General features: G+C 47.0%; 1 protein-coding gene across 1 annotated transcript in view; it reads right to left on the reverse strand.

Annotated features, from left to right (window-relative positions):
• Positions 1-7,148: 7,148 nt before the first annotated feature.
• LOC137618793 (protein KTI12 homolog) overlaps positions 7,149-26,742 on the reverse strand; it is a 46,501-nt gene continuing 26,907 nt past the window's right edge. The window contains exons 5-6 of the mRNA XM_068348989.1: positions 17,387-17,485; positions 7,149-7,346 (exon numbers count right to left, since the gene is read on the reverse strand). Of these exons, the coding sequence (XP_068205090.1) occupies positions 7,221-7,346; positions 17,387-17,485 (225 nt within the window). The 3' untranslated portion in view covers positions 7,149-7,220. The remainder of the gene's footprint in view (positions 7,347-17,386; positions 17,486-26,742) is intronic.

The raw sequence follows: 26,742 nt of genomic DNA on the forward strand, positions 1-26,742 counted from the left end.
CACTAGATTCTTAGTGACCTGGATATAAACTTAATAAGTGATGAAATGACAAATTTGAAGATAATATGTATTTTTCCTAACCATACAAACCTTAGCTATTTACAAAGGGTTTACTTTTAGCGCAGCTGAAATGACGAGCCAATAGTTTTTAACGAGGGTTAATTACCCCCGCGCTAGTTAGCGGGGGGTGGGGAAGGGTAGCTTGCTACCCCTCCCCCCTCCACACACCGGTGACTTGCTTCACTTCACTTAGAGGTAGGACTTGACTTGGGGGTCAGGGATGGCGGGCACATATGTGTAAATAGCTAAGGTTTGTATGGTTAGGAAAAATACAAATTATCTTCGAATTTGTCATTTGTTCCGTAACCGAAATACAAACCACGCTATTTACAAAGGGTGACTTACCCCTTAGGAAGGGTGGAAAGTCCCCAGCCTTACTGACTTCGGCTTGCCCGGGGGCTCGATCCCTCAGTGAGCAGCACTAGAGAGAGGGAGGCCCTGTACCTCACAGGTTCCTAGCATCGCTAGGAACGAGTGGCCTACATAAGCAATGTGAGGAGGAGAGTGTGACTCGTCCTATGAAGTTGACCTTGAGACCTTCAGATAGGAATTCTAGGATAGGACGTTCCCCATACCACCTCGTCAGGGTATGGGAGACGCAACAGTATTAAGCTTAATACTAGGAGCACAAAGAAGCATGGGTTACCTGCAGAGGTCGAGGTCAGCTATGCGAGGACCAGGATGCTGCTTCCCCAAGAGAGGGGAGAATGAAGAAAGAAGGGTCAGACATACTCTTTCATTCACGCAGACTAAGACCGGGTAACAACGCCCTCAACCTACTGCTACTTGTCCAAAAAGGAGCCTGAGGTTAGACCAGCTGTTGTGCAGCCACCACAGGGCCGATAGAGAACGTATCGAGGCTCCTGTGGGTCACGTCTTGCAGGTAGTGGGCTGTGAAGGTCGTTTGACGCTTCCAGACCCCAGCTTGAAGTACCTGCGTCACAGAGAAGTTTCTCTTGAAGGCCAGGGATGTAGCAATACCCCTGACATCGTGGGCCCGAGGGCGACGTGACGGAGGAGGGTCAGGATTCAGGGCATGGTGGATAACCCTTCGAATCCAAGCTGAGATGGTGTTCCTGGTGACCCTCCTCTTTGTCCTGCCTGTGCTCACAAACAAAGCTCGCACATGAGGACGGACTGCAGCCGTTCTCTTCAAGTAGTACCTCAGACACCTCACTGGGCATAGTAGCAGCTGGTCTGGGTCGTTTGTTACAGAACGGAGACTCGTGATCCTGAAAGAGTCGAACCGAGGATCCGGCACTCCAGGATTCTGAGTCTTGGCCACAAACTCAGGGACGAACCTGAACGTTACCTCCCCCCATCCCCTTGAATGGGCGATGTCGTACGAGAGACCATGAAGTTCACTAACTCGCTTGGCCGAGGCCAATGCGAGTAGGAAAGCCGTCTTCCAAGACAGGTGGCGATCGGAGGCCTGGCGTAATGGCTCGAAGGGAGGTCTCTTGAGAGACCTGAGGACTCGAACCACGTTCCAAGGAGGGAGTCTCACTTCCGACTGGGGGCAGGTAAGCTCATAGCTACGTATGAGTAAAGAGAGTTCTAGCGATGAAGAAATATCCACGCCCTTCAATCTGAAGGCCAAGCTTAAGGCTGAGCGATAGCCTTTCACTGCCGAGACAGAAAGGCGCATTTCTTCTCGCAGATACACGAGGAAGTCCGCTATTGCTGGAATAGTGGCATCTGCTGGATTTCCTCAACCTCTCAGCCGTTCGCTCCAAGTCTTGAGGCTCAAACAGGCTCTCCCCCAGAAGGGAAGCATGTCGGAGCCTACACACATCTACGGCGGGGACCTTCGGATGGAATCTCTCGGACACAGCATCGCGACGCTTCAACACCGAGTTGGCCCACAGGGTGGTAACCTGGTGCGCCAAAAACTCGATGGAGCGGGTGCCCGAGAGCAAGAAGGTCTCTAGGGCCTTCCTATTGGTCTCCTTGGACAAGTCCTCCGATCGCAATAGGATGCCCAGAGATCCTAGCCAGAAGTCCAGCCACGAAGTGGCCTGCATGGCACACTTAGCGACCTTCTCGTGGTTAAGGATCTCTGCCGCCGAGAACGACACCTGCCGGGCAGAGAGTTTCTCCAGGGGAACTCCCTTCGCCAGCTCCTCCACAGAGTGATGGAGAGGAAGAGCGAGGTTGTGCTCACCCATGATCTCTAAATACCTCCTCTGCTGAAGGCGAGGAGGAGGGATAAGCTTGTTCCCGGCAGTGGAACGACTGGAGGAGGCAAGAAGTGCGAGCTGAGCGTTGGCCCTAGCTCTGGCACTCTTCAGCCCCCGAGACCAGGGCAGAGCTGCACTGGTCTTAGGGGCCTTCCGAACGTCAAACACTTCATCCAGAATCGTGTCTTTGCCTTCACGGGGGGCGATGACTGGATCCGTAAGTCTGTTAAGTGTCCTTATCAGGCTTAGGACCTGCCAGAAGGCATGTTCGGACTCTTGCTGTTCTCCTCCCTGCGGGCTGGCAGCTAAGTCTCCTGCCCCAGGAATCTCTTACTGGGGTGAAACGTGGACATTCCCCTAGGTAGTCGTGGGTTCCTGACGAATCCTTGCAGAGGATTTAGGGACGGTCTTGGAATCCTTGGGTTCCCTCCTGGGAGGGATACAGGATCCCAACAACGAGGTTCGAGGGGCCCCTTCCTCACGAGACGATTCTCCTGCCTGAAGCGAAGTCTCCCCCCCTGGTGCCGAGGGGAAGACTACCGCCCCACTGGACTCACCTGAGGACGGAAAGGTCTCGTCCACGGGAGAAGGAGAGAGTACTCGTGCAGGAGAAGGGACCTTCGAGACCGACCTCTTGGGAACCAACTTCGCCCTGGGGGAAGTCACCACGAAGTCCACTCCTCTCTTTCTCTTCAGCGTAGGAGAGACAGCTGCTGGTTTGTTACCCTGGCCGGCGAGTGCTGGTTTCATAACCCTCACTAACGCCCGTGCCAGCGGACCAAACCAAGTCTGCTGCTCCAAGGACACAGAGTCCGAAATCCTCGCTAAAGAGAAAGGGATCAGGCGATCCTTTGGAGTGGACACGACGGTACCTGCCTGAAAAGAAGGTGGGGAAGAATGCTGTACTGACCTGTCTTCGTCCTGCACTACCAACCTGTGCTTGGATGGAGGTGATCCCGAGTGCCGTCTAGGAGCACGCGTCCCTGCTGCTACCACCGGCTGTGGAATTTGCCGCGAATGATGGTCGCGCAGGCGAGCGGTCGCGCAGGCGAGTGGGCGCGAGGGTGAGCAGGTAAATGAACACGTGTCCGAGGCGACGAACGCAAGCGTTGGCGCGACGGCGAGGGATCGTGCCGCCGCGTAGGTGAGGAAGATCGCTGGCGATGTAGATCCACAGGCGATCGATGACGAGCTGGTGAGTGCAGTCGCTCAAGTTGGCGATGGAGCGATGTGGTATGTCGACGAACTGGTGTGCGATGGTGAGCAGCATGCGCAGGTGAATGACCGCGTAATGGTAAGCGATGGCGAGCAGCATGCGCAGGTGAATGATCGCGTGATAGGGTGCAATGGTGATCAGCATCCGCAGGAGGGCGATCGTTCAGGGTTGTGCGATGAGGAGCAGCATGCGTAAGCGGGCGATCGTGCAGGGGCAAGCGATGGCGAGCAGCATGCGCAGGTGAATGATTGCGTGATGGGGTGCGATGGTGATCAGGAGGGCGATCGTTCAGGGTTGTGCAATGAGGAGCAGCATGCGTAAGCGGGCGATCGAGCAGGGTCGTGCGATGGCGAGCAGCATGCGCAGGAGGGCGATCGTGCAATGGCGAGCGGCATGTGCAGGCGGGCGATCGCGCGATGGCGAGCTAGAAGCTGGCGAACCATGTTCCTTCAGGAGCGTTGGCGAACGTCGGCGCGCTAGTTGTCGCTGTTGAATAGGTGATACTAAGATCGCCTGTGCGCGCTGGCAAGCAGGTGAACGCTGGCGAGGAGGTAATCGCTGGCGCGTAGGTGATCGCTGGCGAGCTGGTGATCGCTGGCGAGCAGAAGGTCGACGCGTGTCCTGTGAGAGGACAGGTGGCGCGGCGCGTTCACGAGCAGGAACGGGAAGATCGCTGGCGCGTTGGCGAACATGTGTTTCTGACACACGCGCAGCACGATGTTGCGTAGCCACAGGACCAGGCAGATGGTGAGCAGGGAGTTCAGCAGGAACTAAAGGGTGGTCAGAGACCGCAGGGTGATGGTCCTCAAATGAGCGCTGACGCTCGGAAGAGAGCTGACGAGCAGGAGAGCGCTGGCGAGGGGGGCGAACATCAGGAGAGAGCCGACGAGCAGGTGAGCGTCGGCAAGCAGGAGAGTCTTGGCGAGCAGGAGATCGTCGACGAGCAGGAGAGCGCTGGCGAGCAGGAGATCGCTGGCGAGCAGGAGAGCGCTTGTGCGCTAGCACTGCTCGCGTAAGGGAAGAATCCCTTGGCCCCGAAGGGACCGTTGCCCGTCGGGTGAAGAGTTCTCCAGAAGGCGAAGATCCGGCAGGAGATGGTGAGTGGTCTGCAGAGAGGTTCAAGGAGGGCGGAGCAGTAGGTTGAGGCTGACGAGGAGAGTCCCCCCCGGAGGACGAAGACCCAAAAAGGCGCCTCTTAGTCCCCCTGTAAGGGGAAGGGAGGCCCTTGTGGCGTAGAGGGCGGTGAGCCTTACGGCGGAGGCGGCCTCGGGGGAGACCGTCGGGACCATCGGTCTTCCGAAGGGGAGTCTCCGTCAAAACACTTCCCTCAGAAGGAAGCTGAGCAGCAGTCAAGACCGAACACTCACTTCCCCCTTCAAAGGATGTACGGAAGGAGGAGGAGAGCCTTGAGCACCATCACCAGCAACAGCACCTGCGGCGGAAGGCCCAGCCACGTCGGAGGCCTCTGTCACCACGACGTCGACAATAGACAGAGGGTCTACCTCTGCTACCACCGGCGACTGCTTAACAGCGGCCCCCAACGAGACAAGGTCAATAAGAGCGACCCTGGAGGGCAAGCCCTTAAGCCCCAGGGACGACCAAATCTGTAAAAGATCATCACTGGATAAGGCATTATCAATAACCCCTCCCGGAGGAGGAGGGGGAACCGCCTCGCTATGGGAGGCGACGCCCTCTCCCCCCACCGAAGGTAGGGAAACAGAACAAGGGCCTGCGCTCCCACTCGGACGACTCTCCTTAGGAGGCGGCCGAGGGGGAGCTTCGGAGGAGGTTTGGGCGGCGGAAGAAGAGTCCCGAGAACCTTCCTCCTTCAAGGCTAACCCCGGAGGAGAACGGTCTCTCTTGGACTTCTTCTTACGCCGACGGCCAAACCTCTCCCACTGGGAGGCAGACCACTCCCTGCACTCACGGCACATGTTCTCCTGGTCACACCGTCGGCCCCGACATTGAGGGCAGAGGGTGTGTGGATCCGTATTAACGTCCGACATGAAAGTCCCACAAGGACGGCCGGCAACTCCGGGGCATGTACGCATAGTAAAGAAAATAACTGAAGGTCAACTTCCAACCAACACACACGCTGAAAAGAAAAAGCAGAAAATTAAAGGCTGTCACGAAGGCGATGAGCAGACACGTCTGATCACCGCCGAGCCAAAAGTGAAGTGAAGCAAGTCACCGGTGTGTGGTGTGGAGGGGGGAGGGGTAGCAAGCTACCCTTCCCCACCCCCCGCTAACTAGCGCGGGGGTAATTAACCCTCGTTAAAAACTATTGGCTCGTCATTTCAGCTGCGCTAAAAGTAAACCCTTTGTAAATAGCGTGGTTTGTATTTCGGTTACGGAACAACTATACTTTATAACTGTTACCCCTCATAGAAAACGGGACTAGGGTAAACTACACAAAACTCTAGTCAGTTGGGAGGAGATCCCAGATACTCCTAAGAAAGTAGTTCGAGGTAAGTACTGTTAGGAAAAATACAAATTACTTAAAATTTGTGATATTAAAGGTCCAGCTAGATCCGCAATACAAGTTGGCGCCCTTTTAATTTTTACGCATTTGTATATTTGTTCAGTTTCTTTTTACGGAGATTGTGTCCATCCCTGTTACCTTTGTCAAGACAGTTTTTCTGCACAAGAGAACTCACTCTGAGAAGTCCAGCATTTTGTAGCAGATGTCAGCGGTGTACAAATAGGAGGAGGCGGGAAGGGTCCTGCTACTCCTGAGGTGAGGGGGTCAAGATCCTTGGAGAGCACACTTACCCTCATGAAAAGGAGGATGTTGAAGTTTAGATGAAAGCACTCTCACTGGGAGATGCATACGACAATGGCGCTTTTGTACACATGAGAGCAAGTGTCAAGCAGAGGTTTCTAAGGCTTTTGCAAGTTTCTTCGATAACACGATGCTATCTAACCACAAGGAAGGCCACAGAGTCCTTGAAGCATCATCCTTCACAGTTTAGCAGCCACCAAAGTGTGGATGACGAGTCAAAATTACATCTAGGGGGTCATCTTTGAGTAAATATTGGCAGGTTTGAAGTAAATTTTGTTCTTGAGGTAATAGATTCCTGACCGTGGGGCAATGAAGGCAGTAGTGTTCAAGGTTATTGGCATTAGCAAGGTTACACAGTTTACATGAGGTGTAGTGTGGTATATCTAGTGTCTGTCCAACCTGCCAAACAGGACGATATCCCAACCTTATTCTGTTGGCCTGTGCAAGAAGGGTTTATTGAAGGGGTCCATTGAGGTCCTGCTCATAAATATTTGGATTGTACAGCCCGGAAAAGCAAACTGAAAAGAAAATAGAAAAGCCAAGTTTCGTTGCACCAAGAATACGGCTGTACAACTCGCTGCTGAGTCAAGGTGGGTACTCGGTAAGCGTTTCATGTAAGTAACTACCGACAGTATTGAAAGACGGTTTATATACTTGTAGGAACACAATTAAACTGATAGAAAATGTGTGTAGGACAAAGTAAATAGCAGAAATTTGTATAAATCTAACAGAAAACAGCCGCCAATACCATACACTCTAATACATTTCTGAGAATTTTCCAAATACATCTTCCTCCTACCAGACAATCTGGGTCTTTCCTTCCAGTTAAAGAGCGAAGCAAAGAGTGCTTTCCACTTATACTAAGAATACTTCGATGCAACCATAATCTGTGATGAAGGAAACAAACAGGCAGTGTATAAAAACAATTTTAAATAAAAACAATTTTAAAAACACGATTAACAGCGTAAGACGTAAGTTGGCGTCATCCCAGAGTTTTGTTCAGGTACTGAACGAAAAGGGACGTCAGCTTCCCCGTATCTTCCACCGGGTGCAGCTTTGTGTACGAGATGAACTGCCGCCTGGCTCTCGTCAATTCGCCTAGCGTCACCTGAGGGAGAAAAAAAAAAAAAAAAGTTAACAAAATCTCGTACATTTATCCGTCATGTTATGTGGACCATTATATGTATAGTTGGCACGGGAATTCCTGGTACGCCCAGCCACATCGTTACTGTGAGGCGAGTTCTTTTGTTTAGCCTCACCCACAATCTCTGCCACCTATCCCTACACTGTTTGATTTATAGCTGTGAAGTGAGGGCCTGACAAGGTGCATGCACTTCTGAACGAGGTCTACCAGAAACTCCAGCGTCCAACCGTACGCAAATCAAAAAGAAGTATCATGTAAACATTTGATCCTATTCAATATTAGTCATTGATGAAACAGCCAGTGTATTTACTTAAAGAGTATATATCCAACACCAATTTAAAGACATATCTTTTCTTTTCAATGGTAAATCGACATTCACGACTTCCGAGTCTTAGTGAAACTTGTGGCTCTTTTACATTCATTTCGAATTATGATGTGTACTGCATTACAGAAGTTCCTCAACTTATGAACTTAATTGGTTCCTTTTTCTGATGAATTTTGGCATATTGCAGGCCTCACCTGAATCCCCCCATGTCTATGATTTCTAGCTAGAAATGTCAACAAATAATCAAGTTATTACAAATGTCATTTTTCTTACTGTATTAAATGGTATAGTATTTTTTTATGACAGTATTTCTTTCTCTTTGTTATTTTAAGTTGGATTCGTGCTTTTATATCTGATTGTTTGCAAGTTGAGGAGCTTCTGTACTTTACCTTTTGGTGACAAACTCGCCTGGGAGTTACGACGCCACGCGTCAAACTAGTTAAAGTTGACGTTTTGTATCGTAACAAACAAACGAACAGAGATAGAAAAAAACTGAAAATGGCATTAAACAAGTGAATGAATGATCTATATAACTACGAGAATGGATGACCCTAAGAGGATTAAATATGATTGTGAAATTAGGAGTATAAAGATGCACGGATGACTTAACAAAAAGACGGTGGTCCTGTAAAATGGATTCTTCCAAAACTTCAAAACTCAAGCTAACACTTAATGTTTTCAAAATAACATCAATATCTATATGGATTCATCAAGTATGTTTTAATATTTTCCTAAATCATTAATAGGACAGGAACAACAGCTGAATCTTGGAAAAATCTTGGAAAAATTATATTCAAGTAAGGAGAGACAAAGTTCACAAGCACTTTTTATTATTATTATTATTATTATTATTAAATGCTAAGCTACAACCCTAGTTGGAAAAGCAAGATGCTATAAGCCCAGGGGACCCAACAGGGAAAATAGCCCAGTGAGGAAAGGAAATAAGGAAAAATAAAATATTTTAGGAAGAGTAACAATACAGTATTAAAATAAATATTTCCTATTTAGACTATAAAAAACTTTAACAGAACAAGAGGAAGAGAAACTAGATAGAAAAGTGTGCCCGAGTGTACCCTCAAGCAAGAGAACTCTAACCCAAGGCAGTGTAAGAGGAAATTTTAAGTCTACCTTTCTTGTTCTATCATTTTCTTCGTCCTGAACTTTGCAAAGAATGATGTCAATGCTCTTGTCTATTTCAGTTTTATCAAGAAGTAGAGTCATAATTTTTAGTGCCTTAAATCGTCCACAGTTTTTATTACTATTAATATATCAGGTTATTTACAAACTCTATAATGACAGTCGATGTCTCACAGGATGTAAATACAGGAGAGGGGGTTCCCAGCCCCCTTGTCCCGTCCCTTTTAGTCGCCTCTTTCAACACGCAGGGATAACGTTGGCGCTATTCTAATTGTTTTTATGCCCCCGCTGCTTCCTCCGATGCCTTAGATGACCGCGGAGGTAGCAGCAGTAGGGGGTTTCAGCGTTATGCAGCTTCATCTGTGGTGAGTAACGGGGGAGGGTGGGCTGTGGCACCCTAACAGTACCAGCTGAACTCGGTTGAGTCCCTTGTTAGGCTGGAGGAACGTAGAGAGCAGAGGTCCCCTTTTTTGTTTTGTTTCATTTTCATTTGTTGATGTCGGCTACCCCCAAAATTGGGGGAAGTGCCTTGGTATATGTATGTATGTATAATGACAGCTACCGCTACCTCATGTTCATTTCCTTGTAATCGCTCTCTCTTCTTGGCATCTACCGACTTTCGACAATCGATTGTCTGTGTACAGGTTTCCACACTTGCTTAACCATTATAAATATTCATATACAGATAGTCACTACTAATTAACTCGACCTTTAAACCATTGCTGCGTATTAAATCATTTGTATTTTTATTCACTTTTCTTAGGGTTTGATAAATTTCTCTTTTCTTTATTCATAATAACACCTGACTCTGTTGTATAATTTTTTAAGCTGTGGCCCTGTCCATTAATGTGAAAAGACATACGCACGACAATTCTATACACAATTTCAACGATTTAAAAGTTACGACATATTAAAAAAAAAAAATACTCAAATTATGACATTCCTGCAATGTAATCTATTAAGGAGTACTTGAAAGTAAACTCGTGTATATAAGAATCACTGCAAGGATATAGGTATTGGACACCTAACTATTTGAGTATAGTATTTCTTTGAGTGTATAGAGTCTTATCCCTTTTACCCCCAAAAGGACGTACTGGTACGTTTCACAAAACTCATCCCTTTACCCCCATGGACGTACCGGTACGTCCTTGCAAAAAAATGCTATTTACATTTTCTTTTTTATATTTTTAATAATTTTTTGAGAAACTTCAGGCATTTTCCAAGAGAACGAGACCAACCTGACCTCTCTATGACAAAAATTAAGGCTGTTAGAGCAATTTGAAAAATATATACTGCAAAATGTGCTTGAAAAAAAAAACCCTTGGGGGTTAAGGGTTAGAAATTTCCAAATAGCCCAAGGGTAAAAGGGTTAATAAATAAATGTATGTGATTAACTATTTTATAAATTTTGTTCGTTAAAAGATAAGAAAGACAGTTGAAATTAGTTGATATCGTAGAGAGAGAGAGAGACTACCATAGAAAAGAAAGAGAGAGATGTAGTGGAAAGTCAGTATGTGCGTTAAATGTGCCAAAACTTCACCGGGAAAACTTTGTATGTACTCTTATAATAAAGTTCTGCACACAAGGGGAAAAATGTTATTTTTATTAATAAAATAAATTTTTGAATATACTTACCCGATAATCATGTAGCTGTCAACTCCGTTGCCCGACAGAATTCTATGGAGGGATACGCCAGCTATCACAATACTAGAAGGGGGTGTATTTACCAGCGCCACCTGTGGCCAGGTACTCAAGTACTTCTTGTTGACACCTCCTCAATTATTCCTCGGTCCACTGGTTCTCTATGGGGAGGAAGGGAGGGTCGATTAAATCATGATTATCGGGTAAGTATATTCAAAAATTTATTTTATTAATAAAAATAACATTTTTCAATATTAAACTTACCCGATAATCATGTAGCTGATTCACACCCAGGGGGGTGGGTGAAAACCAGTGTACAAGATTAAAGGATAGCTAAGTATCCCATATTTCATATAATCAGTTATCCACAATAACAATGAAATAATAAGTACCTGGTAAGGAAGTCGACTTGAACCGTTACTCTGCCTTTAATAAGATCGTCTTCCTTACTGAGCGCAGCGTTCCTCTTGGGAGGCTGAATCAACTCAAAGGTGCTAAAGTATACAGGGCTGCAACCCATACTAAAGGACCTCATCACAACCTTTAACCTTGGCGCTTCTCAAGAAAGAATTGACCACCCGCCAAATCAACAAGGATGTGGAAGGCTTCTTAGCCGACCGTACAACCCATAAAAAGTATTCAAGAGAAAGGTTAAAAAGTTATGGGATTATGGGAATGTAGTGGCTGAGCCCTCGCCTACTACTGCATTCGTTGCTACGAATAGACCCAGGGTGTAGCAGTACTCGTAAAGAGACTGGACATCTTTGAGATAGAATGATGCGAACACTGACTTGTTTCTCCAATAGGTTGCATCCATAACACTCTGCAGAGAACGGTTCTGTTTGAAGGCCACTGAAGTAGCCACAGCTCTCACTTCATGTGTCCTTACCTTCAGCAAAGCAAGGTCTTCTTCCTTCAGATGAGAATTTGCTTCTCTAATCAGAAGCCTGATGTAGTAAGAAACTGAGTTCTTAGACATTGGTAGAGAAGGCTTCTTGATAGCACACCATAAGGCTTCTGATTGTCCTCGTAATGGTTTTGACCTTTAGATAGTACTTAAGAGCTCTAACTGGGCAAAGTACTCTCTCCAGTTCGTTCCCCACCATGTTGGAAAGGCTTGGGATCTCGAACGACTTAGGCCAAGGACGGGAAGGAAGCTCGTTTTTAGCCAAAAAACCGAGCTGTAAGGAACATGTAGCCGTTTCAGATGTGAAACCTATGTTCCTGCTGAAGGCGTGGATCTCAATTACTCTTTTACCTGTTGCTAAGCACACGAGGAAAAGAGTTTTTTAATGTGAGGTCCTTAAAAGAGGCTGATTGGAGCGGTTCAAATCCTGATGACATTAGGAACCTTAGGACCACGTCTAGATTCCAGCCTGGAGTGGACAACCGACGTTCCTTTGAGGTCTCAAAAGACCTAAGGAGGTCCTGTAGATCTTTGTTGGAGGAAAGATCCAAGCCTCTGTGGCGGAAAACCGCTGCCAACAAACTTCTGTAACCCTTGATCGCAGGAGCTGATAGGGAGCTTACGTTCCTTAGATGTAACAGGAAGTCAGCAATCTGGGTTACATTGGTACTGGTTGAGGAAACCTGCATTGGCCTTGCACCAGCTTCGGAAGACTTCCCATAAAGACTGATAGACTCTGAGAGTGGATGTCGTCCTTGCTCTGGCAATCGCTCTGGCTGCCTCCTTCGAAAAGCCTCTAGCTCTTGAGAGTCTTTCGATAGTCTGAAGGCAGTCAGACGAAGAGCGTGGAGGTTGGGAGTACCTTCTTTACGTGAGGTTGACGCAGAAGGTCCACTCTAGGAGGAAGAGTCCTGGGAACGTCGACCAGCCATTGCAGTACCTCAGTGAAACATTCTCTCGCGGGCCAGAGGGGAGCAACCAACGTCCGCCGTGTCCCTTTGTGAGAGGCGAACTTCTGAAGTACCCTGTTGACAATCTTGAACGGCGGGAATGCATACAGGTTGAGATGGGACCAATCCAGCAGAAAGGCATCCACGCGAACTGCTGCTGGGTCTGGAATCGGAGAACAATACAAGAGGAGCCTCTTGGTCATCGAGGTAGCGAATAGATCTATGGTTGGCTGATCCCACAGGGCCCAAAGTCTGCTGCAAACATTCTTGTGAAGGGTCCACTCTGTGGGGAAGACCTGACCCTTCCGGCTGAGGCGATCTGCCATGACATTCATATCGCCCTGAATGAGCCTCGTTACCAGCGTGAGCTTTCGATCTTTTGACCAGATGAGGAGGTCCCTTGCGATCTCGAACAACTTCCTCGAATGAGTCCCTCCCTGCTTGGAGATGTAAGCCAAGGCTGTGGTGTAGTCGGAGTTCACCTCCACCACCTTGTTAAGCTGGAGGGACTTGAAGTTTATCAAGGCCAAATGAACTGCCAACAACTCCTTGCAATAGATGTGAAGTGTCCTTTGCTCCTGATTCCATGTTCCCGAGCATTCCTGTCCGTCCAGTGTCGCACCCCAGCCCGTGTCCGATGCGTCCGAGAAGAGACGGTGGTCGGAGGACTGAACAGCCAATGGTAGACCTTCCTTGAGAAGAATGCTGTTCTTCCACCACGTTAGAGTAGACCTCATCTCTTCGGAAACAGGAACTGAGCCCGTCTCTAGCGTCATGTCCTTTATCCAGTGAGCAGCTAGATGATACTGAAGGGGGCGGAGGTGGAGTCTCCCTAACTCGATGAACAGGGCCAGCGATGAAAGTGTCCCTGTTAGACTCATCCACTGCCTGACTAAGCATCGGTTCCTTCTCAGCATGCTCTGGATGCATTCTAGGGCTTGGAAGATCCTTGGGGCCGACGGACAAGTCCGAAAAGCTCGACTCTGAAGATCCATACCCAAGGAGACAATGGTCTGGGATGGAACGAGCTGAGACTCCTCAAAATTGACCAGGAGGCCCAGTTCCTTGGTCAGATCCATAGTCCATTTGAAAATCTCCAGACAGCGACGACTTGAGGGAGCTCTTAAAAGCCAGTCGTCTGACGGAGCCGGACACAAGATCATGATACTGCTGCACAGTCTGTAAACTGTCAATCATGGGCAAGCGAGGAAGTACAGTGACAACCCGATTCTGTCTAGACTGTCTGGGTCGTACAGACAACTCCTTAACGGGTTGCTGAGGTTGCCCACTGCGTCACAACAAGTCCCTTCTGTTGGTTGTTGAACGTCTTCCCCGTGACACATTGACTCCGTAAACAAAAAATCCTCTAACAAGGACTAAGCTTGGACTGCATGTCATGCAACACAGCTCAAGGTCTATGGGAGCAGGTGTGGTAACAGACGGGATTAGCGGCTGAAGTGTAACCATTACCTTCCCTGTAAGCATGTTATGCTTAAATAAAAGTCCATAAGAGGTTATGCAGCTAAAGGCTCCCTCCAAATGACAGAGTCCTCAAGGGAATATCAGAAGGAGGGAGAAAAGAACTTTCTCATCTACAGGGACCTTATCCTAGAAAAGCTAAGTTCTCTGAGTGAGGGTTCACTGGTGCAAAGCAGCAGACTAGAAGGCAACGTTATGAAACTGCTTGACAGTCTAGTGAGTTGGCAACAACCCAAGATGTGTTGAGAAGCATGCGGTAAGGTATGCAGAGCATGATGTATGCAGAGTATGCTGTATGCAGAGCATGCTGAATGCAGAGCATGCTGTATGCAGAGCATGTTGTATGCAGAGCATGCTGAATGCAGAGCATGCTGAATGCTGAGCATGTAGGAAGTAGAGCCTGCTGTAAGCAGAGCCTGCTGAAAGGAAAGCAGAGCGTGTGCATGGCGTTTAACATTTCTCAGAAATTCCATGACCAGTGCTAGAGTGCTTAATGCATGCTTGCATGGGGTTTAAACCATGGTATGCTGAACAGCAGAGTCAGAACGAGCTGGAACAACAACAGAGGTTTCCTCAACTTGAGGGAAAACCTGAGGTTCATACTGCATAGGCTGAACAACAGACGGAGCAGAAGGCAGGTGCAAGGGTGAAGGAGGTTGACTCCTAGCAAGAGTTGCACCCAAGGATTGTACCAGCTGAGCGGAGGACGGAGGCGGAGTAGTCCGTTCCTGTTCCTGAGAGATGAGTGGAGCATGAGAAGGTTGAGGCTGCGCAGAACAAGGTAAAGTTCTAGCAAGCTGAGGCTCCTGAGGCGCAAGTGCATGGTGTAGATGAGCTTGCCTAGATGAGGGTTGAACTCGGTGCAGCGCTGGTTGAGCAGACAGACTCACGGAGGGGAGAGGTTGTTGTACCCCAACCGAGAGTTGCACCACTGGAGGAGCAGCAAGGGGAGGAGGAGGAAGAGTGTAACTCTCCTGATCCCAAAGCAAGGGTTGCCTTAAAGAAGGCTGAGGCTGAACAACACTGTGAACAGCAAACTCCGAAAGTGGTTCAACATCGTACGCCTGGCAGATGGAGCTGCGACTGGGTGCAGCGGGTGCAGGCGGGTGCAGCACAGGCTGAACGGGTGCAGGAGGTTGGTGCACCACCGGTGCAGGCGGGTGCAGCATAGGCTGAACGGGTGCAGGAGGTTGGTGCACCACCGGTGCAGGCGGGTGCAGCACAGGCTGAACGGGTGCAGGAGGTTGGTGCACCACCGGTGCAGGCGGGTGCAGCACAGGCTGAACGGGTGCAGGAGGTTGGTGCACCACAGGTGCAGGAGGTGCAACACTCTCAGCACGACACTCACGCATCAAGTCCGAAAGCTGTGCTTGCATGGACTGTAGTAGAGTCCACAACATCATACGCCTGGCAGATGGTACTGTGATCAGGCGGAGCGAGTGTAGGAGGAGGGAGTGTAGGCGGAGGCGGTGGAGCAACACTCTCAGCCCGACACTCACTCATCAAGTCCGAAAACTGTGCTTGCATGGACTGTAGTAGAGTTCACAACATCGTACGCCTGGCAGATGGTGCTGCGACCAGGCGGAGCAGGTGCAGGCTGGGCGAGCACAGGTGCAGCGAGAACAGGTGGAGGGAGTGCAGGCGGTGCAACACTCTCAGCCCGACACTCATGCATCAAGACCGAAAGTTGTGACTGTATGGACTGCAGTAGAGTTAACTTGGGGTCGGCAGACACTAAGTTCTGCTGAGGTAAAGCCTTAACAGCAGAGATCTGTTGTGGCAGAACCTTACTCCTCTAAGTCGGAGTGTAATCAACTGATGACTTAGGAGAGTCAGAGCTAACCCAACGACTGCATTCGGGTTGTGAACTTTAACTTCGTACGTCTGGCATAGGTCTGGACTTAACGTTTAAGAAGTCTTGAGACCTGAGACCAGCGTTACTCTGCCTTTATTTTCTCCCCTAATCTCTTCTGCAGACGAGCAAAATAAGGGCTCAATCGTCTGCGGGTGGGAGTGACGGTCTCGGTAAGACACGCCCACAACCACCGAGAATACTTCTGTGCGCCGATCAAGGCCTGCTGAACCCTTATGCCCTTCGACATTGCTTCTCCCCTGGGCTTGGGAGCTTGCAAGAGGTCCCGGACTGGGAGGACGACTGGCGCGCACAAAAGTACCCTCACGCACTAATCACTTATCACTTTGATTTCTGTTTGCACTTATTTCACTGAACTCGAAACTTAAGTGGTTTGTACCTGAAATACGCAATTCTATCCTTTCTCAAAGTTAGTAATTGCGAAAACAGAATTACAATGTAACAGAAAAATCTAATGAAAGATAAATCAGTGGTAGGAAAGAGACTAAACACTAGATCACTCTAGAAACGTTTAGTTTCTTCCCCTAAAGAGACTAGGGAGAAGAGCAAAAATCGATAATGACGTTACTCGTACGCCTGGCAGGCTTGAATGAAACGTTTATCCTCTTTCTCCCTCCGTCTCTATCTCTCTCTCTCTCTCTCTCTCTTGACTTAGAACCTGAGAGAAGAGCCCAATCATATATATCGTAAAAAACATATTATTGTTAAAGGAAAAAACTGAAAAGTTCCTTTATTAGGATCAAAACCATTAAGTTAAGAAAGAATGAACAAAACGCTAGACACGGTTACTCTTACTGCAACGTGAAACCGTGAACATTCTTTCTCTATCGTAACGATAGAGTGCAAGTTGAACGTTCTGAACGTCAACAACTGCAGAGACAAAACAAAACGTTAGTTCAGCTTTGAAAACAGTACGAGACTGTCAAAGAAAATCTTTCAAACTCTGTGGCGGAAATAGCATAATATGTTAACAGGTAAAACCGAAATGACGGGCTCAAAGTTTATTAACTTCGGTAAAAGACCGCCTACTATTAGGAAGGTCGAATATAAACAAATATAAAAATTAATTTTAATGAGTTTATAATAAAAGGAAGTTAATCGAAGAGGCCTATAAGAGGCGGAGAGATATAAAATAAATCTATAACTTTGCTGAATTAAGAAAGAGAGTCTATACTCTCTTAGACACCAACACTTCCGTCTAAGGGAAGGGTCGGCCATTGAAAGGTGAACGAGAGTTCATACTCTCTCGTCACCAAAATTAATCAAATTAATTCCAAAAGCTAACTAAGCTAATATAGAAGTTTTCCAGTAAAGCAACAGCCGAAATCAAAGAGAAATACTTCACCAAAGTCGTGAAAATACTCCAAGAACATAAGCGTATCCCAGAACGTCTTGCCGGAAGCACGACAGAGGAATAATTGAGGAGGTGTCAACAAGAAGTACTTGAGTACCTGGCCACAGGTGGCGCTGGTAAATACACCCCCTTCTAGTATTGTGATAGCTGGCGTATCCCTCCATAGAATTCTGTCGGGCAACGGAGTTGACAGCTACATGATTATCGGGTAAGTTTAATATTGAAAAACATGCGTACATACCACAGCATTCGAATATTTGAAAAAGATAACAATGATCCAAAAGACATAGTTAAGATTCTAAAACGAATGAAAATGTTGGCGGAATAGTTCCACATACCTTACGACCTAAACAGACGGGTTCCGTAGAGCCGGGGATCTTAATGTCGTCTCCCTCCACTAAGATCTTTTGGGAATTCATTATTACGGTTGTGACCTCCTGCAAAAGAAATCCTACATCAATAACGTTGCATCGAAGATTTTCTTTCGAGTTGAAGTGAATGGCTGAAGTTTAAATATCGTCACCCTCATAAACTAACTGCCTAAGTCATTTTCTCCACTTGTTGGGAAATAAAAAAAAAAACCTTCTCATTTCCTAAATCTTTATATCATTGTGTTGAGCTTCAATTAACAAATTCTAATTCACAAATTCTTCTGCTAAGAATTTGTGAATTAAACCTCAAGACAATGATATAAAGAATTAGGAAATGAAAAGGTTTTTTTTTGAGTTCCCAACAAGTTGAGAAAATGACTTAGGCAATTAGTTTATGAGGGTGACGATATGACAAATTTAGAATTTGTATTTTTTCATTTTGGCGAAGCTGAACGTAGCCATAAGACTTTTTAGCAAGGTGGATCTACTGCTGATTAGAGGTAGGGAAGGGGGGGTCGAGGTACCCGTCCATCTCTCACACACACACTTATATAATCTGATCACTTTTTTTCTTTTGGCTCAGTGAGAACAGACGTGACGTCTCTCTCTCTCTTCTCCCAACTCTTTACTGGCCTTTTGACTTTCTCGTTAATTGTTTCTATATACAGTGATACCTCTGGATACGGAAGTTTCTGCTTACGAAAAATTCAAGGTACGAAAAGCGATACAAAGATTTTTATTCCCCAGTATACGAAAAAATTTTCAGGATACGAAAAGCTTACGAGATCCCAACTCGTCGCTGGGAGTTATTTTAAAAAGCGCGTGCCGCCAGACTTTGAACTTGGGTAAACTCACTCACAGCCTCCCGCTCACCCATTGGTTATCTCCCTACTCAGATGCTAGCTGACGCCATAAGATCCTGCTTTCCTATTGGTCGGCAACTATCCCACCTTGCTTACGCATGGGCGTTCATCTCTCTCTCTCTCTTTTCGTTCCGACTGCGGTATCGTTAACATTGACTTTGTGTGCTTTCGCTTGCTTGACGTAGTGTTAAATACAGTACATTCGTACGCCACGTGTTATCGTTATTAAACATTCTTTACTGTGTACTGTACTGTATTAGTGTTTACTACATAGTATATAACGTACGTAGTGTATTACTGAGCTTAATACTGTAGCCATGGGTCCCAAGAATGTTGCCGAAGGAAAGAAGAAGAAGACGATGCTCTCGGTGGAGACGAAACTCGAAATCGTGAAAAAGTACGAGTTTAGCATGCGTTTAAGTGCGATCGCCAAGGAGTATGGCCGGAATCCGTCTACGATAGGCACCATCCTGAAGCTGAAGGCGGCCATCAAAGCAGCGACACCTTCTAAGGGCGTCACTATTTTCTCCAACAAGAGAACCCACGTGCATGACGAGATGGAGAGGCTGCTTCTTGTGTGGATCAAAGACAAAGAGATCTAAGGAGACACCATCACTGAGACTACAATTTGCCAGAGGGCCTCCGCCATTTTCGGTGATCTCGTGCGTTCTCAGGCCGAAGAAGTGGCAGGAGAAGGAACATCCCAGCAGGAACCCCCAGAGTTCAAGGTTTCTTGGGGGTGGTTCGAGAAATTCAAGAGAAGGACTGGTATTCATTCAGTGGTACGGCATGGGGAGGCAGCCAGCTCGGACACGAAGGCCGCCGAAGCCTTTGTTAAAATGTTTGACGAGTTGACTGCAGGAAGGCTACAGTTCGCAGCAAGTTTTCAATTGCAACGAAACTGGGCTTTTCTGGAAGAAAATGCCTCGTCGGACGTTCATCACGGCGGAGGAGAAGAGGCTACCCGGACATAAGCCTATGAAGGACAGGCTTACCATTGCTTTTTGCGCAAATGCCAGTGGGGACTGCAAGATAAAGCCCCTGCTGGTGTACCATTCTGAAAATCCCGAGCCTTCAAAGCCCACAAAGTCATCAAGGAGAACCTTCCCGTGATGTGGAAGGCGAATGCTAAAGCCTGGGTAACGAGGCAACTTTTTATTGATTGGGTGAATGTCTGCTTCGGTCCGACTGTCCGAAAATATTTGGAAGAAAAGCGCCTCCCTATGAAATGTCTGCTGGTGTTGGACAATGCTCCAGCTCACCCTCCTGGCCTCGACGAATATCTTCTGGCCGAGTATTCCTTCATAAAGGTCCTGTATCTACCGCCTAACACACCCCTCTCCTCCAGCCCATGGACCAGCAAGTTATTTCTAATTTCAAAAAATTGTACACGAAGCATCTCTTCCAGAGATGTTTCCAATTGACAGAAAGTACAAACCTCACTCTGCGTGAATTCTGGAAAGATCATTTCAATATTGTGATATGCCTCAGACTCATCGATCTCGCTTGGCAGGAAGTTTCGAGGTGTACCCTGAACTCATCTTGGAGGAAGCTGTGGCCTGATGTTGTCTCTGCACGAGACTTCGAGGGGTTCGGGAAGCCTGGAGGCGAAGCCGAGATCGTTGACAATCCTGAACCCATTCAGCAGTCTGAGGTGGCTGACATCGTACATCTTGGTACGTCCATGGGGCTGGAAGTTAGCGCCGAGGATATAGATGAACTTATCGAGGAGCACCACGAGGAGTTGACGACGGACGACCTGAAGGAGTTGGAGACGATGCAAATGAGTGTTGTTCAAGAGCAGTTCTCTAGTGGTGATGTGGAGGATGTTACACCTTTGAAAACGTCAGACATTAAGGAAATTCTCGCCTGTTTCCATAAAATGGCAGACTACATTGAAAAGGAACATCCAGAAAAAGTTTATATCAACCGTGCGCTTCAACACTGCAATGACGTTTGCTTAACGCATTTTAGAAATGTGTTGAAAAGTAGGCAGAAACAAGCTTCCATGGATAGTTTCTTATTAAAGAGGCCAGCAGTTTTAGTAGGCCAAGAAGAAGGTGAAAGTGAAGAAAAGAAACAGAAAAGAGGAAGTGATGAAGAAGTAGAAGGTGAAAGTAAAGAAAAGAAACAGAAAAAAAGAAAGTGATGAAGAAGTAGAAGAAATTTAGAAAATGTGAAAAATGTTATTTTTATAATAAAATAAATTTTTGAATATACTTACCCGGTGATTATATAAGCTGCAACTCTGTTGCTCGACAGAAAACTCTACGTAAAAAATCCGCCAGCGATCGCTATGCAGGTAGGGGGTGTACTTCAACAGCGCCATCTGTCGTGCAGGTACTCAGTACTCAATGTAAACACAGAACTCAATTTTCTCCTCGGTCCACTGGGTCTCTATTGGGGAGGAAGGGAGGGTCCTTTAATATATAATCACCGGGTAAGTATATTCAAAAATTTATTTTATTATAAAAATAACATTTTTCAATATTTAACTTAGCCGGTGATTATATAAGCTGAATCACACCCAGGGGGGTGGGTAGAGACCAGCAATAATTGTTTACATTATTATGAGCTAAGGATTTTTTATTTCATTTTAGCAGTTATTCAAAAAAACAAACATAAAATAAATAAGTACCTGGTAAGGAAGTCGACTTAAACAATTACTCTGCCTTTTTAAGTACGTCTTCCTTACGGAGCCTCGCGATCCTCTTAGGATGCTGAGCGACCCCTAGGAGCTGAAGTATCAAGGGTTGCAACCCATACAACAGGACCTCATCAAAACCTCTAATCTAGGCGCTTCTCAAGAAATGACTTTGACCACCCGCCAAATCAAGTAGGATGCGAAAGGCTTCTTAGCCTTCCGGACAACCCAAAAACAATAATAAAACATTTCAAGAGAAAGATTAAAAAGGTTATGGAGTTAGGGAATTGTAGTGGTTGAGCCCTCACCCACTACTGCACTCGTTGCTACGAATGGTCCCAGAGTGTAGCAGTTCTCGTAAAGAGACTGGACATTCTTAAGATAAAAAAGACGCGAACACTGACTTGCTTTTCCAATAGGTTGCGTCGATTATACTTTGCAGAGATCTATTTTGTTTAAAGGCCACGGAAGTTGCGACAGCTCTAACTTCGTGTGTCCTTACCTTCAGCAAAGCTTGGTCTTCCTCATTCAGATGGGAATGAGCTTCTCGTATTAACAGTCTGATAAAATAGGATAAAGCATTCTTTGACATAGGCAAAGATGGTTTCTTAACTGAACACCATAAAGCTTCAGACGGGCCTCGTAAAGGTTTAGTTCGTTTTAAATAGAACTTAAGAGCTCTTACAGGACATAAGACTCTTTCTAGTTCATTTCCAACCATACGATAAGTTTGGAATATCGAACGATATTGGCCAAGGCCGAGAAGGCAGCTCGTTTTTGGCTAGAAAACCAAGCTGTAAAGAACATGTAGCCGTTTCGGATGAGAATCCGATGTTCTTGCTGAAGGCATGAATCTCACTGACTCTTTTAGCTGTGGCTAAGCATACCAGGAAAAGAGTCTTTAAGGTGAGATCTTTCAGGGAGGCTGATTGTAGCGGTTCGAACCTGTCTGACATAAGGAATCTTAGTACCACGTCTAAATTCCAACCAGGTGTAACCAAACGACGCTCCTTCGTGGTCTCAAAAGACTTAAGGAGGTCCTGTAGATCTTTATTGTTGGAAAGATCTAAGCCTCTGTGACGGAAGACTGATGCCAACATGCTTCTGTAACCCTTGATAGTGGGAGCTGAAAGAGATCGTTCTTTCCTCAGATATACGAGGAAGTCAGCTATTTGAGTTACAGAGGTACTGGTCGAGGAAACGGATACTGACTTGCACCAGTTTCGGAAGATTTCCCACTTCGATTGGTAGACTCTAAGGGTGGATGTTCTCCTTGCTCTAGCAATCGCTCTGGCTGCCTCCTTCGAAAAGCCTCTAGCTCTCGAGAGTCTTTCGATAGTCTGAAGGCAGTCAGACGAAGAGCGTGGAGGCCTTGGTGTACCTTCTTTACGCGTGGCTGACGTAGAAGGTCCACCCTTGGGGGAAGTGTTCTGGGAACGTCTACTAGCCATCGAAGTACCTCGGTGAGCCATTCTCTCGCGGGCCAGAGGGAAGCAACTAGCGTCAACCTTGTCCCTTCGTGAGAGGCGAACTTCTGCAGTACCTTGTTGACAATCTTGAACGGAGGGAATGCATATAGATCTAGATGTGACCAATCTAGTAGAAAGGCATCTATATGAACTGCTGCTGGGTCCGGGATTGGTGAGCAAAATATTGGGAGCCTCTTGGTCATCGAGGTTGCGAAGAGATCTATGGTTGGCTGGCCCCAGGTGGCCCAAAGTCTCTTGCATACATCCTTGTGGAGGGTCCATTCTGTTGGAATTATTTGTCCCTTCCGACTGAGACAATCTGCTATGACATTCAAGTTGCCTTGGATGAACCTCGTTACTAGTGATATGTCTAGACCTTTTGACCAGGTGAGGAGGTCCCTTGCGATCTCGTACAATGTCAGAGAGTAGGTCCCTCCTTGCTTGGAGATGTACGCCAAAGCCGTGGTGTTGTCCGAGTTCACCTCCACCACTTTGCCTTGAAGGAGAGACCTGAAGCTTTTCCAGGTCAGACGTACTGCCAGTAGCTCCTTGCAGTTGAAATGCATTGTCCTTTGACTCGAGTTCCATAATCCCGAGCATTCCCTACCGTCTAATGTCGCACCCCAGCCTACGTCCGATGCGTCCGAGAAGAGAACGTGGTTGGGAGTCTGAACAGTCAGGGGAAGACCCTCTCTAAGGTTGATATAGTCCTTTCACCAAGTCAGACAAGACTTTATCTTTCCGGAAACCGGGATCGAGACCGCTTCTAGCGTCTTGTCCTTTTTCCAGTGAAAAGCTAGATGGTATAGAAGAGGACGGAGGTGTAGTCTTCCTAGTGACACAAATTGATCCACGGATGACAGTGTCCCTACCAGACTCATCCACAGCCTGACTGGGCAGCGTTCCTTCTTCAGCATCTTCTGGATGGATAGCAGGGCTGGGGGCTGATCGTCTTGTTCAGCAACGTCCTCATCAGAGGGTTCCTCATCCGAAACTGATGAGGAAACGGCAACGGAGTGGGCAACGTCTGACTCGCTGAATCCGGTCGCACTGGTGGATGCGTGACGGAGCCGGACGCAATATCATGGCACTGCTGCACAGTCTGTGAACTGTCAACAACCATGGGTGCGCGAGGAAGTACAGCGTCAACCCGAAACTGTCTAGACTGTCTGGGTTGTGCAGTCAACACCCTACCGGGTTGCTGAGGTTGACGCATTGCGTCACAACAAGTCACCTCTGCTGGTTGTTGAACGTCCTGAACGTCAACAACCACCTCCGAGCGTCGCTTAACGTCAACGTGCGACTGGCAACCCACACTGGGTCGCATCGGTGGAGGAACCACCTCAACTGGCAGACGCGAGTAGGTTACCTCAGCGTTAACAGGGCGCACAACCGACCGGTTGGAAGGTTGTTGGCCAGAAGGAGGAACCACCTCAACTGGCAGACGCGAGTAGGTTACCTCAGCGTCAACAGGGCGCACAACCAACCGGTTGGAAGGTTGTTGGCCAGAAGGTTCTTCTCCGCATTTAAGTCCTCTATCAAGGACGCAAGCTTGGACTGCATGTCTTGCAGCAAAGCCCATTTAGGGTCTACGGGAGCAGGTGTGGCAACAGACAGAGTTAGCGACTGAGGCGGAACCATTTACCATCCCTGAAAGCCTTGTTATGTGTGACATAATAGTACAGCAAAACTTCAAAGGCTCGACAAAAGTTGAGAAGTTGACCTGTAAACAACATGGAGCGTCTCCTGGCTAGGCGCCAGGGCGAGTCTACCAGAATTGAGAAGTCTATCTGGGCAGAGGCATGAACTCCCAAGCCGAGAACTTCTCTCGAGTCCTATCAGACTCTCGCTCTAAAAGCCAGTTTAAAAGAAGGGAAATCAAAGGCTGTATCCCTAAAACTCCTCCTGGTGCAAAAACCAGTCGCCTAGCCAACGTAACGCTCTCTAGGAGAGCGAGAGAGCACTAGCTTAAAAACAACGGCTTCGAAGTAGCTAGGCCTAGTGTAAGTTCTGACGTTTAGGCGAACGAGGAGCAGCAGTTACAAGATCCGGACGAAGATCCTTAAAAAATCATCATGATTTAATTAAAGTCCATAGGAGGCTAAGCAGCATAAGGCTCCTCTCCAAATGACAGAGTCCTCAAGGGAATATCAGTAGGAGGGAGAACAGCACTTTCTCATCTACAGGAACCTTGTCCGATAAAAGCTAGGTTATCTCAGTGAGTCTCTCACTGGTGCATTAGTAGCAGACCAGAAGGCAACGTCATGTAACTGCTTGACAGTCTGTGAACTGTCAACCACAACAGGTGCGTGAGGACATACAGCACTGGTGCATTAGTAGCAGACCAGAAGGCAACGTCATTTAACTGCTTGACAGTCTGTGAACTGTCAACAACTGAACTGTCAACCACAACAGGTGCGTGAGGACATACAGTGTTCACTCGAGACTGCTTGACTGTCTATACTGAGCAGTCAAAACAACTCTAGAATGCGGAGGTTGGCGCACCGCGTCAAAACAAAACAACTTAGACTGTTGTTGTACCTCGCGAACGTCAACGGAAGGCTCCGTGCGTTACTGAACGTCAACATGCGGCTGGCAGGGTACACTGGAACGCATGGGTGGCGGGACTCTCTCAGTTGGAGTGCGGGAGAAGGTAGCCCCAGCGTCCAGAGGACGCACAACCGTGGTTGGTTGTAGGCTAGAGATTGGTGCAGTGTCAACCTTCTCCGCACGAAAGTCCCGCATCAATGACGTTAACTGAGACTGCATGGTCTGCAGCAAAGACCACTTAGGGTCTACAGGAGCAGGTGCGGCAACAGACGGTGTGACTGCCTGATGCGGTACCGCTTTGCCTCTCTTAGGAGGTGAGCAGTCGTTGGAAGACTGCAGCGAGTCCGAACTGACCCAGTGACTACAACTGGGCCGTTGGACTTGCGCGGAAGGGACCGACTTGCGCTTAATAAGCTGCGAGACCTTGGGCCATGGTTTCTTACGAGAAACCTCTTCCGCAGACGAGAAATAAATGGGCTCTCTCGTCTTTGTGTGGGTGGGGCGATCTTGGGTAGATACGCCCGAAACCACGGAGGGAAACGTCTGTTCGTTGATCAAGGCCTGACGAACCCATAAGTCGTTCGACATTACTTCTCCCCTGGGCTTGGGAGCTTGCAAGAGGTCCCGGACTAGGTGAACGACAGGCACGAACAGACGAACCCTCGGACGCAACACTGTAACACTTTGCGCATATCACTTTATCACTTCGATTTTCTGTTTTGCACTGATTTCACTGAAATCGAAACTTTTACTGATTTCTACATGAAACACGCAATTCTACCCTTCATTAAAAGGTAGTAATTACGAAATCAGTCGTATAATGCAGCTCATTAATACTAGCAAAAAACAGAAAACATATATAAAGATAAAAAATTCAGTGGCTGAGAAAGAGACTAAACACTAGTTCAAATAAACTACGTTTACAATCTCTCACCGCACATAGCCTGGGGACAAGAATAAAACCCTAGAAACGTTTTACCTTCTTCCCCGTACAGCGACTAGGGCGGAGAGTAACACGAGAAAAACGTTACCCGCTTGAACGGAACGTTTTCTCTCCTCTCTCTCCCTCCGTCTCTATCTCTCTCTCTCTTTCTCTCTTGATTTCGCACCTAAGAGAAGAGCCCAATTATATATCGTCAAAAAAAAACATGTTATTTGACTAAAGGAAAAAACTGAAAGGTTTTCCAAATAAAAAGTTCCTTTAATTTAGAATTTAAAACATTTAAGCTAAGAAAGAATGAACGAAGCGTCAGAATCGATTTACTCTTACTGCAAAGTGAAACCGTGATACACTCTCTCTCTATCGTAACGATAGAGCGCATGTTGAACGTCCTGAACGTCAACAACTGCGTAGTCTAAAAAACTAAACGTTAGTTCATCTTTGAAAACAGTACGAAGACTATCAAAGAAATTCTTTCATAAAACATTAAATTTAAAAAGTTTTAAATTCTTTAAAGGCTAAATACGATATAACGGGCTCAACGTTGATTAACTTCGGTTCCAAGTTAGGACCGCCTACTATCAGGAAAGGTCGCATATAACAAAACATAAAAATTTATTTTTTATATGTTTATAATAAATGGAAAGTTAATCGAAGAGGCCTAATAAAGGCGGAGAGATATAAAATATATAGATCTATAACGTGTTAAGCAAAATTACTAAAAACCTAAACACACTTCCGTCTAAGGGAAGGGTCGGCCATTTAAAAGTGAAAGAGAGTCCATACTCTCTTTGTCACCATAATTAAATCTATCCAAAACGAGTTCAAGTTTTGAGATTAGTAGGTCTTAGTATTAG

This window comes from Palaemon carinicauda, chromosome 25 (assembly GCF_036898095.1).
Source record: "Palaemon carinicauda isolate YSFRI2023 chromosome 25, ASM3689809v2, whole genome shotgun sequence".
NCBI lineage: Eukaryota > Metazoa > Arthropoda > Malacostraca > Decapoda > Palaemonidae > Palaemon > Palaemon carinicauda.